Source organism: Colobus angolensis, unplaced genomic scaffold (genome assembly GCF_000951035.1).
Source record: "Colobus angolensis palliatus isolate OR3802 unplaced genomic scaffold, Cang.pa_1.0 Scaffold253, whole genome shotgun sequence".
NCBI lineage: Eukaryota > Metazoa > Chordata > Mammalia > Primates > Cercopithecidae > Colobus > Colobus angolensis.
The window spans coordinates 3,868,502-3,887,788 of record NW_012115744.1 but is presented as its reverse complement, the minus strand read 5'-3'; the positions used below and the strand labels follow the sequence as shown (position 1 = coordinate 3,887,788).

Below are 19,287 nucleotides of genomic sequence, written 5' to 3'. Positions count from 1 at the left end.
AAGGAAGGAACCCAGCTGCAGAGCTCCTGAGAGCAGCCGGTTCCCAGCCAGGAGCTCTGGCTAGAATATGCTGTTCATGGTCTCCCATCATTTGAAAAAGCATATGCCTTTGGGACAGAGATTATGATGCATGTGTCACAGATTCTGATCCTGTCACCGTGGCACATGCTGCCTCTCTGGCTCCTGTCCAGCTTGGACTCGCCATCGGAGACCGCAGGTTCATTCAGTGTGGCTCCATGGCCCACGTCTTCATAAACCACAAAGAGCAGCCGCAAAGCCAAGGCCCTTTCTTCCCGTCTCTTCCATCTCAGCTGTAGATGTTGAATCACTCTGAGAATGGGCAGGTACTTAGACCTCTCTTGTGCCTCAGTTTGCTCATCTGTAAAATAGGAACATCAGAGAGCTTAATTCTTAGGGCGTGGGGAGGAGCAGCTGAAATATGAAAGCTGTCCTGTTAGCATCATGCCTGCCCCAGCGGAGTGCCCGCCGGCATCCAGCTTTGTTGTTGTTGCTGCTATTATTATTATTATAGCCCAACCTGTTTTCTTCCCCCTTCCCCTCTCTGTGCTCTGTTCCATCTGCCTGTTGGGTTTTCCTTTCTCTTTCCCACTGGGCAGCTTCAGGGAGGTCAGTGTCCTCTTAGCAGGCAGGGGTTCCCCTCCAATGAGCAGAAAGACACTGCCCACGTCCAGCACCACTCCCACAGCTGGCTTCCTGCCATGGCGAGGCCATGAGCCCTCTCAGGCAGTGTCCCTGTGCTTAGGCAGCAATGACTGCTGGGTGGCCTGCTGCCCTAGAGGGTGCTGACCACCACACTTTCCCTGGGGGCAGGTTTGGCCAGGAGCAGTGTGTGCGGTGGCTGCACCTGCTGTCCCTCTCCGTGGTCTGCTGTGTTTTCATCACCCAGCCGCTTATGGTAAGAAACACTCTCCATGGTAGAAGTGCCCTCCATCAGGAGGGGTCCTAGAGGGGAAGGGGAAATAGAGGCTTCATTTTGGTGGTGTATGACTTTTCTTTACACCCTGATTTCAGTTGTGGTGAGAGAACCAGGAGCCAGGCTCTGTGCTAAGCTGCACAAGGGGCTGTTCTTTAATCCTCATAAACATCTTTGAGAAGTGAACCACTTTAACCCACTTTTTCATTTGAGGAAATTGAGCCTCAGAGAATTTAGGTCTCTTGGGCGAGGCCACACCTGGTGAGTAGTTGGGCTGGGAATCCAAGGCAGTGACTGCAACTGGGAGATGGAGTCCTGTTCATGATTAGGGGACAGGAGGACAGCTCTGTGTGGAATGAACACAGACACAGGGCGGCTCTCTGCTCTGTCATGTTTTTCCTTCCAGGTATGCCTCATGGCCTTGGGTTTTGCTTGGAAAAGAAGAGCTGACAACCACTTTTTTACTGAGTCTTTACGTGAGGCTACCAGGGATCTGGACTCTGAATTGGCAGAACGTTCCTGGACTCGCCTCCCCGTCTCTTCAAGCTGCAGTATTCCTGACTGTGCAGGCGAGGTTGAAAAAGTAAAAGAATGACCTATGCAGTGCAAATTGAGCTTTAAAAAACTGCTTTATGTTCTATCATGCATATCTGAATGTAGGCTTTGAATTCAAATTGGGTTGCATCTTTGGAGACCCATGGGATGTCTTAATTTCTTATGCTTCTTTGCACACACATATATGATAGATGAACACATAGGACTTATTTTTTTTTTTACTCCCATCCTAAAGAAGTTAGAGCATCAAGAAAATTAGCATATTTTAAAATACTGAAGCAAATGAGAACTCTAATTCTTGGCCATGATTTTGGAGAACTTGTAGGCCATTTGCCCTTCAGTGGACCCACAGAAAATGTACTCCTCCCTATCATTCCTCCCTCCCTGACTTCATCCCTTCGTCCCTTCCTCCCTCCCTTTCTTCCTTCTTTTATTCAGTTTTGCCTATTATATGTGTAGCATTCTGTTGGGCAGTGTGAATGATATGAAGGAAGAGAAAGGTATACTGGCCACTGCAAAGAAATTCACAGGCTCATTGATTAAGTGCACATGAAATGCATGTGCGATTCTGTACTCTTGTAATAACCATAAGTCACTTATGACCAAGGACCCAATCCCAGTTCATTTAGAATCAGACCCTGGTCTGGGCCTCTGCTCATCTCTGCCCTCCTCCTCGCAAAGGATCCTGATAAACTCCATGTCTGAAGACCTGTCTGAGGCCTCTCAGCCCTGCCTGAAACCAGGGCTGCTGCTGCTGAAGATGGGTAGTGCACACAGGCTATGTACTAGTCATTGTGCTATTTTGCATCTACATTGTATTTCCATTTGTCATATCATTTGTTCCTTATAACACCTTATGAATTAGGCAGCATCACTGTACCCCATTTAAAGATGATGTGGAGTGATTAGGCCCAGGGTATACTGCAATAAAGGGGAGTCTGGGGCCCAAACCTGGCCCACCTTGCCCTTTCCTCCTGCACCCCTGCCCTGCAGCACCTTAGCTCTTGAGAAGCAGCATTGCCCTGGTTCCCTCATACCTGTTGGATCTCAGCTTTCCTTTGTGCTTTGAAGGCTGTCCTTCCTCTTCTCCCCTCAGGCACATATGTCCTGCTGTGCTGCAAGTTTGTTCATTTTCTTTCTCTCGTCCCAGCCTTGGGGGTGAGACTCCTTCACATGAATTCAGCCTGATCCTGAGGGCCACGCTGTCATCTCCAAATCTACGAATGGCTCATTAGCACCTTAGAATCGGGATGCCCCCCACACCCAAGCCTCCCCACGGATCTCTCGGCCACACATGTTCCCTTCTCAGAATGGCACAACAGCCTAAGGGAGTAACTTAACTCCCAACACTCTGCATGTGCAGCTTTATATTGTTTGCATCCCTGCTGTCAAGTTCCTAGAAGCCCAGAGTCTCTGGGAGGAAGGACTGTCTCTGATTCCTCAGATGTCCCCAGTGCCTGATCCAGTGAATGTGTGTTGATGAATGAATACCTACAATGAGTTCATTTATCTGGCTACTGTTATGCCCTGTCCACAAACAGAGTATAAAAGTAAAAATGATTTTTGAAGAAAGAAAAGAAAGGTCATTTCTTGCTAAGACTATACTTTAAAATGATTTTTTCATACCTTGAAATTCTCTGAAAGAAAATACTGTGCCAGTGCCCAAGATAATTGCTGCTGTAATTTGGCGGTAGTAGACACACCCCTCGTATACAGCAGCTCTTTGTAATAGCCCAACTACAATCCCTGCCAAAAAAGCTTGCCTGGGACATGAGCAGATTTTTTAAAATGGGTCTACCCCCCGTCTCTGATCCCTTCCCCAACAACCTGGTCTATGTTATTCATACAAAGTGCCTCTTTGTTCCCAAATGCCAGGCTGAATGTACAGCACAGCAATGACGCATTCCTTGGCTTGGCAGGAGCACCAGGGGCCTCTCTCCTTCCACCCGACAGCCCACGGCTCACCGGGCTCTTGTCCCTGACAGGTCGTGGCTGCCCGACAACAAGCTCGCCACCTGCGCTGGGCGCATCCACCCTCCAAAGCCCATCTGAGGGTCACCAGAGAGAGGATGAGGAGAGAGAGTCGCACACAGGCTGCCCTGAGGTGGGTGGCGGCCTCTGTTGGGAGGGCTTGCTCCACTCCAGCTCCCTTCTCGGAGGGGGCGCCCCACTGCTGCTGGTCCTCCTGGGAGATTGTTCTCCTCGAGGAGTCGGGAGCGGGGGTGGGGACCACCTTGCTGTCCCCAGAGCTATCCTTATCTATGTAAGCCTGTGCTGCCCAGCAGATGGAAGGAAATCAGGGAAACAGAATTGAAGTCAGAAAACTCTGTTCCACAATTTGCCCATGATGAAAAATTGATTAAGAAAGCTTCCTCCTCTGGGCCTTAGCTTCATGCATCCAGCACGGATTCACACACACAATTGGATTTCATCCCACCCATACGTGTGCTTAGCACATGGTCTAGGACTTCTGCTTCTCCAACTGGGACACACAGGGATGTGGAAGCTTGTAAGATAAATGCAACATCTCTTCTTAGGGCATGGATTTAGCCCAGTGACAGGTATTTTAAAATATTTAATATTCAGATATGCACAGCTGGTGTTCATAACATTTTAAATTTTTTTAGATAAAATACAAACCTTAATAAATATCATGCTGTGGCAAAGCTCTCCAACTTCTACCTCCAACACATTTCTCTCAGTGGTACCATCCCCCTCCAATCATGGTGGTGCTGGATGGCAGCCACCGCAAGGAGCCTTCTCTAAATGCTAGCCAAAATCCCTCTTCAAATTCAAAACACGAATTCCGTCTCCTGCAAATCTTTCTGGTGTAGTTTGTCAAGGATTTGGGAATTTCTGATAGTTTTTAAAAAATGGCATGTCATAGAAGCACCTCCAACCATCTTCCTTAAAAAACAATCCCTTCATACAATGTGGCACACCATTAGCTTCCCCTTAAATATTTTCACATCCCTTTCCAAGGAAAGAGCTGTGGTTGTGTTAAGATGTCACATTTAAAGGAGAATGGGAGAGGAATTCCGGGAAGATGGAGCAGTGGCCAAGTTTTTTACTCTTACCATTACATTTTATCATAAAAATGTAATAACCATAAGTCACTTATGACCAAGGACCCAATCCCAGTTCATTTAGAATCAGACCCTGGTCTGGGCCTCTGCTCATCTCTGCCCTCCTCCTCGCAAAGGATCCTGATAAACTCCATGTCTGAAGACCTGTCTGAGGCCTCTCAGCCCTGCCTGAAACCAAAGTCTTGGTGCTTTCTGGCAGGTACTTAATGTAAGTTTGGTCAGATCTTTTTAAAAGTCAGTAATGTACTCATAACATTTTAAAGTTTCCTCCCAGGGATTTAAAAGCTGAGTTTCATTTAAAATCTTTTGGCCCGGCATGGTGGCTCACGCCTGTAATCCCAGCACTTTGGGAGGCCAAGGTGGGCAGATCACCTGAGGTCAGGAGTTTGAGACCAGTCTGACCAATATGGAGAAACCCCGTCTCTACTAAAAATAACAAAAGTTAGCCAGGCGTGGTGGCACACACCTGTAGTTCCAGCTACTCGGGAGACTGAGGCAGAAGAATCGCTTGAATCCGGGAGGCGGAGGTTGCAGTGAGCCGAGACTGCGCCACTGCGCACCAGCCTGGGTGATAGAGTGAGACTCCATCTCAAAAGAAAAATTGCAGATTGAAACATTCAGATACCTACATGCAGGGTCTGTATGGATGCTAACTTAAAAACTCTTCTTACAGAGACATTTCCATGGACATCCTCATGCTTCTTCTGCTTTTGGGTATAATGTATGGGAGGTTTTCTCGAGATGAATACTCCCTCAATCAAGCTATCCGGAAAGAATTTACAAGGTAGGAGGTTTGGGTAACTCCTGTAGATCTGGGGCCATTGCACTAGTCCATAGCCTGTGTGCACCTTCCCCATGTTTCACAACCCGCATATGAAATAGAAGGAAGGTTGTCACAATTTCCCTGGTATGAATAAAACCCCCTCCATTCGCAGACTTTGGATATATTCTTAGCATTTTCTTTGGGGTAAATAGTGAAACGAGGATATGTCCAGGAATTTTAAGTTCTGCGCCAAAACAGGGTCTTGCAGTTTCTTTTTTGCTGGAGACATCAGAGTTTTCTGTCAAAGCCTATGGTTGCAGTTCATAATAACTGACACTCAAGTTCAAACAGTTTCTTTCTTTTTTTTTTTTTTGAGACAGAGTTTTGCTCTTGTCACCCAGGCTGGAGTGTAATGGCCCGATCTCAGCTCACTGCAATCTCCCAGGTTCAAGCAATTCTCCTGCCTCAGCCTCCCAAGTAACTGGGATTACAGGCATGTGCCACCACGCTTGCCTAATTTTTTTGTATTTTTCGTAGAGATAGGGTTTCACCATGTTGGGCAGGCTGATCTTGAACTCCTGACCTCAAGTGATCCACCTGCCTTGGCTTCCCAAAGTGCTGGGATTACAGGTGTGTGCCACTGTGCCCGGCCTTCAGACAGTTTCTAACACCTCTCAAGTTCTTGATCATTTCTCAAGTTACTCATTTGCTTCTTCCTCCTTCTTTCTATAAGTAGTAGATGTTGACCATAGGTAAATCTAGCAGAACTGAAAAGTGAAAAGCAGAAAAATTTCTGTGATGCCACCTAGGCAGAGGCAAGCATGATAGCATTTTGTTGTGTCCTATTTCTTTTCCATGTCTCAGTGCTTCTAAAATTGGGATGCATATTGTCACCAACAGGTGCATTTAATGTAGTCTTCCTTTTTTGTTGAGAGTTGTTCTTGAATCCATGGTTAGGCTTTATTTTTACCTGCCACAAATAGTCAGTCTGATAGTCCTTTCAAGGCAGTGTGGCTTTGAATTCTAAAGTGCATGATATGAAATAATATTGGTTCTTCGCTATGATTGCAATGCTGGTAAATACAATAATTCGGTGTGTTCCAGGAGTTACCTTATTTTACTCTGATGAATATTTAAAGACACATTTATGCAACAGCTCTATGAGTGTGTTGCCTTTGACTAAGTAATTCAATTTGATATAAATACTTTTTGGTTAGATTTTTTGGCAGAAGTGAGTGGCTGGAAAGTCCATTTAATTTTATCAATTATTTCAGAACATATCTATCTTTATTTTTTGTAAGAGAGAGGGTTATTCATACACAGCAAGATAATGGCTAATGGATATTGTCCTCTTTGTCAGCGTTGTGAACCACTCATAAGGTAAGACCTGGAAGTCCCAGTGCTATGAGTCTGGGTGTTCTGTAGCTCAGTAATCCAAGTTTTTTTGTTTTGTTTTGTTTTGTTTTTTCTGCTGAGCATTCTAGTAGTGAAATTAAGTGGAATTTTCTGCCTCCTCATTTGTCAAACGAGCGGTTATTTCCTTCCATGACCAACTTTTCAGCCCTCCTGTCTGTGCAAGTGCAAGCCTGTGCCAGTAGGTGGCGCTGTGTGCAAAACAAAGTGATAATTTGGTCCTCTGAAAATGGAAATCTAAACATGAAAAACCTCTGACTTTTGCTAGTTTATTTTTTATCTCACATTTCACAAGTCAACATCATTTGGCATATTTCTCATATGAATTGCTGCTTCTTGATAGTCGAATCAGAAATATCGCAGCTGAGATAATATTTGTGAGATCTCAGGTGCAGATGAGATTGATGTGCCCACATTCACAACTCCTGTGGATTTGCATAGACCTTATATTTCCCATAAGGATGCAAAACCCCACTGCCTCTGGGTGCTCTGGCCACCAGGCAGGGATATTTGTGTGTCCCAGTTGGTAATGGAATGTTTAAAGTGGACCCTCTCCATCTCACCGCCTAGCCCCCAATACCTAATCCTGAAACATCAACAACTGAGGGTTTGGCATTTACTAGCATTCCAGATAGAAAAGCTAAGTAAGCCCAGGAGGGGAAATGGATGAAACAGAGTTCAGAGATCAGGGCCCCAACTCATGTTTGGTTGCTAGGTGACTCTGGCAAGTGCTTGGACTTAGCACCTTCATCTGTAAAGGGAGGGAACTGGACTACTGAGTATTTATGTCTTAAGAAGTCATTGCGTTCTTGGATTTCGCCGTATTTAAGTTGTATTTGAAGTGTTTCTGAACTTATGAAATACTTCATGAAATTCCAAAAAAAAATAAATACATAAAACAAAAAATAAACCAGCAAATAAAGCACCAATCAATGAAGCAAGCGTTCTATCCAAGTGCCATAAATGTAAGCAGCTGATTTTATCTTTTGCATTGTTTAGCCAGCTTTGTGGGCTTATTTTATGTAATTGTGGTAATTAATACAGACAAGGCCAGAATACTCCTGGCTCATTGGGTTCACTACCTGCACTTTGGATGTGCCAGGAATGAGGCGTGAGATGTCTACAGTCTGGCCATTGGGTGCTTTGGGTTATTTTCAGGGCTTTTTTAGTTTCTTGATGTTATTTCAATAGGGAAGCAAGTGTCAAGAAGTGATACCATTTCCCCGAAAGTGGTACAAACTCAACATGGCTATAATGTCTATACTTTATTCTTTAAAAACACAGAATATAGAGCATGTTAGTTGCTATAAATGTACAATGTTTGTCTGTCAAATCATCTTGCTTCCCACAGCAGATGCTCAACACTTTCCTCGGTTGAAACTTCACCTCCAGCCATCCTTTGCCTCTTTCCTACCCTCCCGCCCTTTCACTGCATCTCTGTGCCCCCTGGTTCATTCATCCTTTCCTTTGGCATAAATATTTGCAGAGATGTATCTGCTCACCTTATGCCTCCCACCTCTGTCTCCATCTGTTTTCTCCTTTCCTGATGGCTCCCTATTGCTTCATTCCATCCTCTGGGTGCTCTGGCAGGCCTCCAACTTGCTCTGCATTTGATTGTTTGACAAAACTTGTAGAGAAGTCCAGAGTTAAGAACCAGTACCCAATAAAAGACCTGCAAAGATTAAGTTCTAAAGATGTACAAACCAATAAAGATCAAATACTTGAAAGGATAAGAGATCATTTCTTTGTAAGAAAAAGGAAATAAAACCAGTCAGATAAATTAATTCACTAGACTTTTACTCATACATGCTATGGAAATTTTTTTTTTGAGACAGAGCCTTGCTGTTGCCCAGGCTGGAGTGCAGTGATGTGATCTCGGCTCACTGCAGCCTCTGCCTCCCGGGTTCAAGGAATTCTCCTGCCTTAGCCCCCCAGGTAGCTGAGACTACAGGCACACATCACCATGCCTGGCTAATTTTAGTGTTTTTAGTAAAGATGGGGCGTTAGCCATATTGGCCAGGCTGGTCTCAAATTCCTGGGCTCAAGTGATCTACTCACCTCGGCCTTCCAAAGTGCTAGGATTACAGGCCTGAGCCACCATGCTCAGCCATATGGAAATTTTCGAACACATTTATAGTATATATAGATTATTGGTTGAGGCTACTGCATCTCTTTATTACTCTATATACTGGTGACTTTTTTTGTCTTTGATTTTTTTAATATTGTCCAATTATTGTCATGACTATCAGGTTTAAAGAAAACTTTTTCTAAATTATCTGCAAAATTATAGCATTTGCCAGCCAATTTCCATGGTGTAAATCTTCCCACCATGGTTTTTTTGTTTTGTTTCATTTTGTTTGTTTGTTTGTTTGTTTGTTTTTTGATGAAGGCTCACTCTGTCCCTGAGGCTGGAGTGCAGTGGCATGATCTTGACTCACTGCAACCTGCGTCTCCTGGGTTCCAGCGATTCTCCTGCCTCAGCTTCCTGAGTAGCTGGGATTACAGGCATGCACCATCACGCCCGGCTAATTTTTTGTATTTTTAATAGAGACAGAGTCTCATCATTTTGGCTAGGCTGGTCTCAAACTCCTGACCTCAGGTGGTCTGCCTGCCTCAGCCTCCCAAAGTTCTGGGATTACAGGCATGAGCCACCGTGCCCGGAACCACTATGGTCTTTACACCACCAGTGTGACATCAGTGAACATGGAGTTGGCAGGAGTTGTGCAAAACTGGCTCTTACAATGAGAGTCGGCTCCAGGCCTGCTGTCTACAGCCCAACTTTGCTCTCAGGCCTCGTTTACCAAAGCCATGGCCATCATCTGAATGACTCACGGTGTGTTCATTCTTTGGAGTAGTCTGGATCTGGTGCTGGACCAGGCATTCAATTGCGTGTACTTCTTTCTAACTTCTTCTCACCTTAGGACAACATTCCTTTTCCTGAGAACTATCTTGGTCTCCCCTTTTTGTGGAGAGAAACCAGGGTGAAACAGCCACATCAGAGCCATTTCTGTTTGCTGAGGGCATGTTGATGAGCACCCCATCCTTTCCATTCTTCAGTGACTCTTCATGGGAAGCCATGTGTGAGAAAGTTTTTTAGAGTTAGGTGAGAGGTACTTTGCTTCCTCTTAGTAACACTTGATTTTGTCCTTTTGCCTCTGGCTGTAGCTCAGAGCCAAATGTACACCCTGCCGCTGCCGTGTGCAGCCTTGGCCTATGCACGTGGCTTTATGGCAGTGTCTGAGCAAACTAAAAGTGATAAATTTTGTTCATTTGACATTATTTCAATGCTCCTTTAAATCAGTTCCTTGGTGGAAACAAATGAAGCATATTTGTAAGCATAATAAAGAAATTAATCGGAAAGAAAACAGACTAGTGTTTGTGCCGACACTGCACTTCATCTATGCCTCCACATCTGCCACTCACAGTCACACGCTGCGCCCAGTCGGCAGTCAGCGCAGAGAGAGGACTAGGTCTTGGTCTGGGTGTCCCAGAGCCTCCCTTGTCTACCCTAGCCCCGGTGCTCCCTCTGCACCAGCCCTGTGGCCCCCACACCTTCCCACCCTTTAGGCTTGTGGAAGCCCTCACCGTCCCCTCTGCCTGGAATACCTTCCCTCAGATGACCACGGGCTCCGCCCTCACCTTCAGGTCTTTGCTGGACGTCACCACCTACTGAAGCCTTCCATGGCTGCTTGAACATCTGCTCACTCCACCACTTGCCTGTCTTCCCTGCTTTTTTTTTTCCCTCCTTCATATTTGTCACGGCATAGTATATGTTTGCTTATTTATCTTATTTGTTGCCTGTTTCCCCATAGGAGGGCAGATAATTGATTTTCTGTTTCCCAGTGCCTAGAAGAGTGCCTGACACCTAGTAGTTGCATAGTAATGTTTGTTGAGTGACTGACTGACTGAGCAAATGAACAAGTGCTTCATCCACCATTCTCTCTTATCTCCTGCTGCTAAGGAGCAAAGTGAGTTCCAGGGTTTCATGCTTCACGCTGCAGGCAGCTTTAGTTTAATTCCTGCGGAGTACCTGAAATCTGAATGAGAGAAAAATTGGCAAGAAAATATGCTTTTGTTCTCACGTTTAAATGTTCTTGTTGATGCAGAAACAACTTTTTATTTTTGTTCTTGCATTAAGAAATGCCAGAAACTCCTTTGGTGGCCTGAGAAACATCACTGACTGGTGGGACTGGAGTCTGACCACACTTCTGGACAGTCTGTACCCGGGAGGCTCCCCAGCAACCCGTGTGCCGGGGGCTCAGGTGAGCTTTCCATCTCCTCTTCATAGGAGATCATCTCAGAAAAGCCATCTTGCAGTGGGTGAAACAGTCACTAATACTGAACCGCAGCACTGCATAGGTTCTTGAATGAGCATGCAGGTGTAAGGCCGGTGGCTCTCCAGCGGGTCCCAGCAGAGCATCCTGTTCCTTTCCTGCCGGAACCCGTTGGCCCCATCCCATTACACCCTGCTGAGCTGCACGGGGGTTCTCCAGATTCCTGTGCTTCCCAGGCCTGAGATAGACACAGGGGCTATGGCAGAGCCTCAGGAGCCCTCAGGCTGATGGGGTACGAGGTCAGGAAATAGAAGATTCTAGTTCCGTGTGCAAAATACCCTGACAAGGAAACACGAGAACCACACCAAAACAGAGGAAGTGCAAGGAAGCTTCCAGAAAGAGGTGAGGCTGATCCCAAGTTCTGAAAAGTTAATATGCATTTTGCATAATCCCATTCCTTGCTCATCTTTTATTTTCAACCCCTTTCCCATGTTTAAAAATGAAATATACTGGGCACGGTGGCTCATACCTGTAATCCCAGCACTTTGGGAGGCCGAGGCAGATGGATCACGAGATCAGGAGTTGGAGACCAGCCTGGCCAACATGGTGAAACCCTGTCTCTACTAAAAATACAAAAGTTAGCTGAGTGTGGTGGTGCGTGCCTGTAATCCCAGCTACTTGCGAGGCTGAGCAAGATAATTGCTTCAACCCGAGAGGTGGAGGTTGCAGTGAACCAAGATCATGCCACTGCACTCCAGCCTAAAAATACAAAAATTAGCCGGGCATGGTGGCACGTGCCTGTAATCCTAGCTACTTGGGAGGCTGAGGCAGGAGAATTGCTTGAACCCGGTGGGTGGAGGTTGCAGTGAGCTGAGGTTGCACCACTGCACTCCAGCCTGGGTGACAGAGCTTTTCTCTGTCTCTAAATTTAAAAAAGAGAGAGAAATATATTTATATATTTGTCCATATTCCTTGAGCAGTTTATTTATAATTTTATTTTGTTGTATTCTATATAGTCTCTTGGGTTGATGATGCTGGAGAAACTTTCAAAAAAGATAAAAGAGAGCATTCTCGTGTGACACAAGTTACAGACATCATTTGAATATTAACCCTTTTCCAGGACAAGCCTGGGGAGGTTGTTGCTGCCTTCTTAGAATGTTGGTGATATCCCTAAAATGGTGTTGGAAGGAAAGTAAAACTCTGACCTCTGTGGTAGCAGGTGGAGTTACCCAGAGCATCCCCACGCCTTTTGAGCACTGCTTGATGAGGAGGTTTGAAGTCCTCAGCACACCCAGTCCTCATGATCTTTTTTCTCCTTTCAGCCTGGAGCTCTTGGAGGAAAATGCTATCTAATAGGCAGTTCTGTAATTAAGCAACTAAAAGTTTTTCCTAGTCATGTATGCAAGGTAAGATGTTCCTTTTCCTTTTGCTTCCAAAAATAAATTGAATTAGAGAAGTCTAGGCAATATTGGGGCAGGACCCTGGCAGATCATTTGAACTTCTCGGAGAGTTCGGTGGTAATTGGAATTGTCAGTGCCGGGGCTGGGGAGAGGGCGAGCCTCGCCCTTCCTTTCTTAACCCTTATGAACTCTTTCCCAAAGCCTCTTCCTTCCTTGGCGTTCTGCTGCAGATTTATTCAATTCACTCTTTGGCGTTAGAGACTGGCATTCTAGGCAAAACTAGGATTTTTAATCAAACAATCTAAAAATAGAATATTCACATATCCTTTTCTAATGGGGAGGGTGTGCCCTGAGATGGGCATTTTACCTGGCATCTCATGATGGGGAAGTCTTCAAGTGCTCTAAGCCTTAGACCCATACACACCTCAGACGCCAACCTTCCATGGGTAGAATCTTGATCCTGTAGCTTGAGTTAGAGTCTGTAGACCACGAAACAGGCTGCAGAATGATCCTATGAGGAGAGAGGGGCGCCATGTTGCAGGACAGAGCAGGTGTTCACAGGCGGCCGGGCCTGGAGACCCCGGATTGCAGGGTGGCCTTGGGAATAGCATCTGTGTCTTCTTCTGACTGCTGGTTTGTTCTGCAGCCTCCCAGGCCATTTTCAGCACCCATTGAAGACTCTATTCCTACATGTAGCCCCGAAGGTGGAGGCCCTGAGAACCCCTACCTGATAGACCCAGAGAACCAAAACGTGACCCTGAATGGTCCCAGGGGCTATGGGGCAAGGAAAGACTGTGTGCTCAGCCTAGGCAGAACAAGGTCAGTGAGATCCAAAAGGCTGGTGCTCATCCTGCCTGCCATTGCCACTCCAGCTCAGGTGCCTGCTGGACGCAGTGCATCTGCAGCAGGTGCAGCCTCCTGACAGGCCTGCGAGGTCAGCTCACCACTGCCAGGGGCTCCAGCAAGACTTGTCATTGTTGTGAATGATAGAAGTGTTACACAGGCTCAGGCCTCCATGTGGGAGAGCACAGAGCAAACGTTCTTTCAAAAAGTGACTGCTAGAACATCTGGAGCTCATGGAATATGAGGAGCATTTGTTGCGTGCTGACCTTGTGCCAAGCTGGGTGTTTACTGTCTCATTTAATCCTCACCCAGCTCTGTGGAGTAGGCCCCGTGCTACTTTTCCCACGTCCTGAGGGTGAGGGGTGGAGGTTCAAGTGTGTAACAAGCACGACCCCATGTTGCAGCTAGGTCTGAGGTCAAGCTGCCTGCCCCATCCAGCCAGGCACACTGTTGCCCACAGCCGCCCAGGGCTCCCCGAGCAGCATGCGCCTCACACTGGGCTGGAGCTGTGCTGACCCAGTGGTAACACGGATGGTCTTAGACCAACGGGGAGCTCTAGACAGTTACAGTAATGTGTGCCTTTGAGTAATACTCTTTAAAAAGGAAATGATTTAATTGTTACTAAATACAAATTAGTATTCAGTAACTGCCTTCCCCCCAGCTTGTCTTTCTAAACAATGGGGTCTCTAGAAAAAAAAGAAAAATGAATATTCTAGAGTCCCTGTGGAGAGACACGGGGCATCTCTGCCTCACATGGGGTGGGGTGGGAAATTGAGGCCTCCGTTCTCCAAGTCCCTCCTGCCTGAGGGTCCCCTGAGCTGCTGCAGGGAAGAGGGTGGGGCAAGGAGAGAGGACAGAGGGCTATTCATGAGGTCCCTTAGATACAGAGGGCCATCTGTCCTGCTCCTTGAAGCCCCAGGCACTGTGTGTCCTTGCAAAGTCTTGCATGGGGTGTTCCCGGCATGGGACCTGTAGCTGGGAGCCTCAGTGGACTTCTGTGCTTCCTCCCTGCCCTGCCTTACCCCAGTGTGTGCTGCTTTACAGGCCCGAAGCCCACACAGCCCTGTCTCGACTCAGGGCCAGCACGTGGATTGACCACAGCACCAGGGCTGTGTCTGTGCACTTCACCCTCTATAACCCTCCAACCCAATTCTTCACCAGCGTGTCCCTGAGCGTGGAGATCCTCCCTACGGGGAGTCTCGTCCCCTCATGCCTGGTGGAGTCATTCAGCATCTTCCGCAGTGACTCAGCCCTGCAGTACCACCTCGTGCTTCCCCAGGTGAGCTGACCTGCCTCTTGGGCCTCCTGGAGGTGCACAGGGAGATGGGGCTTCACCTGGGCTGGGCTTCTCCACCAGACAGGACTAGTTCCCTACCCATTCACCCACCCCTGCAGTCACACTCTTTGTCACATCTACTTCATGTGGCAGGCATCACACTAAGTGCTGGGGCACGAGACAAAGAAGACCCCCAGTGGGGAAACCAATCCTCACATATGTGGCAAGGGCAAATATAGAGCTGTCTTGAGGTACCAAATTCATCACGGGGGAATTGGGCCTGATGTTTAGATTCCCCCGGGAGTTTAGCTCAGGCTGCTATAACAGAATAGCCTACACTGGGTGCTTTGAAAAGAGACATTTATGGCCAGGTGTGGTGGTTTACGCCTGTAATCTCAGCACTTTGGGAGGCCAAGGCAGGCAGATCACAAGGTCAAGAGTTCAAGACCAGCCTGGCCAATAGGTGAAAACCCATCTCTACTAAAAAAAAAAATATGAAAATTAGCTGGGCATGGTGGCGGGCGCCTATAATCCCAGCTACTCGGGAGGCTGAGGCGGGAGAATTGCTTGAACCCGGGAGGCAGAGGTTGCAGTGAGCTGAGATCGCACCACTGCACTCCAGCCTGGGCGACAGAGCAAGACTCCATCTCAAAAAAAAAAAAAAAGACATTTATTTCCCACACTCCCAGAGGCTGGAATTCCATGATCAAGATCCCAGCCTGGTCAAGTTCTGGCGAGGGCTCTAGTCCTGGGAGATGGCCACCTTCTCACGGTGTGCTCACAGAACCTCTTCTTTGTGGGTGTACACAGGGAAAGAGAGCAAGAGAGAGCTGTCTAGGGTCTCTTTGTGTAAGGACACTAATCCTATAGGACCAGGGCCCCAGTTAACCTTGATTACTTCCTTATAGGCCCCTTCCCCACATATATCCATACTGGGAGTTACGGCTTCCACCTGTGAATTCAAGGGAACACAAAACTTCAGTCCGTAGTACCCAGGGTCTTGGTGAGATGGAATATGTCCACATATCTTCACTGAACAATCCACATCATCAGAAGTCACTCTGAGTTATTCCTTGGGAACTTTCCTGATTTTCTGCCTGTAGCTGACTTTTCTGCTATGAAGAACTAAGTCCTGCTGACTCTTCAGGTCAAGGTTACTTTGCCTTAGGAGTGAAGAGAGGGGAGTCCCAAGAGGTTTTAGACTCTAGGGACTGTTCAGTGGCCCAGTAAAGGCTGTGATTTGCATACAGCTTAGCTTGTGCTGGAGTGGGCAGAATGGAGGGTGGGAGCCTGGGCCACTGGTCAGAGTCTGCCTGGGGGAGACGCATGAGGCACTTACCTTAGGCATCAAATTTAAGGGCACCACAAATACTTGGTAATCACGGCAAACAGTATCTGGTGCAATATTTATAAACATCAGAATTCATATCAAAACATCATATTGGACAAAATATGGCAATTGTAGACAATGGCAGGATCAGTTTTCCTGATAGTTTCTTTGCTTCAGGCTCCAATAGAGAACAGCACAGCACTGCTGTTAAACACCTTGCAGCACCCAAAAGTGAACCCTGCTCTGATTATGTGTGTAGCTCCTTACAGCAGGCCAATGGGACACAAGGCACATAACTCCAACAGAGGACAAAGAAGATGCATAAAGGCGTGCTGATGTGCTTTGGTTACTTGCAAATCCATAACTAAATTTGAGTTTGGGTTAGTAATTGAAGGCATGAATCAACAGGTAACTCACCAATGACAGAGAACCACATAGAGAACTTTAAGAAAGTGCTTATAAGGGAGCTTTAAAGGAAGGCTTTACTTGGTTGAGAAAACTAATATATATGTATATATAGTTCGTATGTTATCTATTTCACGTGTACACAGAAACTCACTCTTTTGAGTGGTGCCAAGGAAGGCCTGGAGGATCGGCACAGTGGTCGGGAGACCTAGTGGCTATAGATGCCCGTATTTCATGCTTTCCCTGAGTGCAGAGACCATCTCGGGTTCTAACCCCTGGCATGGAGTTTCTGTGAGTACTTGACTTGTGGAGAGGCACCAAACCACCCTAAGTGCCTACCAAAGAGCAAGTTTAGGATTAAACTTCTGCAGAACAGGAAATGGGCTTGCATCCTGGCTACTCAAAGGTGATCGGCAGGGGAGCCGCTCACATGTTTAGACCTTCAAAAAACAATTGATCAGCATTCGTGTTGATCTTGTTTGTTTACATTCTCTCCACCAGCTGGTCTTCCTGGTGCTCAGCCTGATCCACCTCTGTGTTCAACTCTACCGTATGATGGACAAGGGTGTCTTCAGCTACTGGCGAAAACCAAGGAACTGGCTGGAGGTAGCCTCTCTTGTGTCATTTTCTTTTGAAAAATAACAATAAACTGCTTATATCTTGAAAAAATAATTTAAATAAGAAATTGATTATGCACTAGCTACTGCTAACATTATTGCAGTTTTCTCCCTCTGTAGTGTTAATCTCAAAACAGCATTTGAGATCAGGCATCATTTAGTGTTGTTACAGTCACCATCATGTACCACACGAATTTCAGCCGAGGTGGTGGTCCCGTAAGATCATATGGTGCTAAGAAATTCCTGTCACCTAATGACATCTTGATTCTGACCCTGTGTAGGCCTAGGCTACATATGTCTGTTTGTATCTTAGTTTTTGGTAAAGAAGTTTAAAAATAAAAATTTTTAAAAAAACTTTTAAACATAGAAGAAAGTTTTTGGAATTAGGATATAAGGAAAATATTTTTTGTACAGCTGTACATTATGTTTGTGTTTTAAGCTGTGTTATTATAAAGTAAAAAGTTAAAAAGTTAGAAGTTTTTTAAGTAAAAGGGTTACAGTAAGCTAAGGTTAATTTATTTCTGAAGAAACAAAAATGTGTTTACAAATTTAGTGTAGCCTAATATGTGCAGTGATTTTAAAGTCTACATTAGGGTACAGCAATGCTCTAGGCCTTCATGTTCACTTATGACTCACTACCTCACCCAGAGCCATTTCTAGTCCTGCAAGTACCATTCATGGTAAGTGCTGATACAGGTGGACCATTTTTTACCTTTCGTACTGTATTTTTACTGTATCTTTTCTATGCTTAGATATATTTAGATACACCAGTACTTACCATTGTGTATGATTGCCTACAGCATTCAGTACAGGAACACGCTGCACAGGTTTGTAGCCTGGGAACAATAGGCTGTCTCATATAGCCTAGGTGTGTGGGACTGTCTGTGTTTGTGTAAGTGCACCTTATAATGTTACCCCAAGGACAAAATCGCCCAGCGATGCCTGTCGCATCCCTGTCGTTAAGCAACGCATCACGGTAACTTACAATGTGTGTCACATGGGGTGCCAGGTAAGCCCTTCCTCAGGAGCCATCTGAGGGCCTTTCTCTTGGATGTTGCAGCTCTCCGTGGTTGGAGTGAGCCTCACCTACTATGCAGTTTCCGGCCACCTTGCTGCTCTTGCTGGAGATGTCACTGACCAGTTTCACAGAGGACTTTGCCAAGCATTTATGGACCTCACCCTTATGACATCATGGAATCAGGTACATAGTGTGCTCAGGGCCATACAGATAGAGGCCATGCACTGTGATGCCATCCAAAAGGCAGAGGTCACACAAGCTCTATCTTGTACCTACAAGATAACAGATTTGTTCCATATTGAGAGATGATGCTCTGAGCTGGCAGATGGGACTGGCCAGGACAGTCAGTGAAGGGCCTGGAGAACTTGAGACGTGCTTTGAACACGGGACGTGTGGATTCTGCGTGGAGCAGAACTCAAGAGCCTGGAATTTCCCCAGTGCCTCCAGGGGACCCTAAGGGGCACAGGAAGCAGGTGTTGATGCAGTGTGGAGGAAGGAGGCTAGCGCTGACTTGTTCAGACACACTATTTTCTCTCTTCATCCTGGTGACAGTCATAAATGCAGGCAGTATTAGCCACTCTGCAAGTGAAGACACCAAGGGTTACAGAAAGCATCAGGTCCCTCAACAGAGGGAAGTCTGGTTTCAAAGTCCCTGCACCTCCTTCCCCTAGGCGGCCCTTCCTGCAGGGAATGGTTCCCCACAGGATGGGAGCTCCTACCGGGAGGGGCAGGCAAACGAGCACAGATGGGAGTGGATGAGCCCCAGGGAGGGGGCCCATGAGACGGGGCAGGATCCCCCCACAACAGCACGGGACACTGCCGTCCTGTGATGGTGGAAGATGAGCCAACATATTCTGCTTCCTTACCCTGCTGCCCTCAGAACTAGCCCCTCCCCTACCCACCCCCCTCCTTTTCCCATCTAGATGGCGGTCAGGGCCCCAGGGCCACCCCCAGGGCTGGGTGAGTCCTATAGCAACCTAGAGAACAAGGGCCAGTTCCCCTCCAGCTTCAGGCCTCTTCTCCCCACGTCCATCCATCTCCCCTACAACCTCCCTCTTACCCATTGGCTCCTGTCCTCTGTGTAAGGAGAACCAGGCAGGATGAGGCTCATTTCCGCTACACTTCTGCTTCCTCCACCAGTGCCCTAGTCCCTGCCTCCTTTGCAAACTCTTACTTTGTTGCAAGTAAGAGAAACTCCCTAGGCTAGAGGAAAGAAACAGGTTCTAAAGGAGCCCAAGCCGAAGATTTGGCTTTTCTCCTGAAGTAAAAGAATACATGAGTCTGATGAGACAGAACACTCGCACAAGCAAAGCAAAGCAACTGTCACTCACAGATTGGCAGGGACAGCGGAAGCCTGGGCTGCATGGTAAGCT

The 19,287-nt window shown here is 46.7% G+C and overlaps 1 protein-coding gene across 1 annotated transcript in view; it reads left to right on the top strand.

The window, feature by feature from the left end:
• The window catches only part of PKD1L1 (polycystic kidney disease 1 like 1), a 182,873-nt gene that overhangs the window by 128,229 nt on the left and 35,357 nt on the right, over positions 1 to 19,287 (top strand). The window contains 10 exon segments of the mRNA XM_011946807.1: positions 832 to 916; positions 1,341 to 1,517; positions 3,475 to 3,593; positions 5,249 to 5,359; positions 10,890 to 11,013; positions 12,348 to 12,431; positions 13,072 to 13,244; positions 14,313 to 14,547; positions 16,781 to 16,885; positions 17,957 to 18,097. Coding sequence (XP_011802197.1) covers positions 832 to 916; positions 1,341 to 1,517; positions 3,475 to 3,593; positions 5,249 to 5,359; positions 10,890 to 11,013; positions 12,348 to 12,431; positions 13,072 to 13,244; positions 14,313 to 14,547; positions 16,781 to 16,885; positions 17,957 to 18,097 — 1,354 coding nt within the window.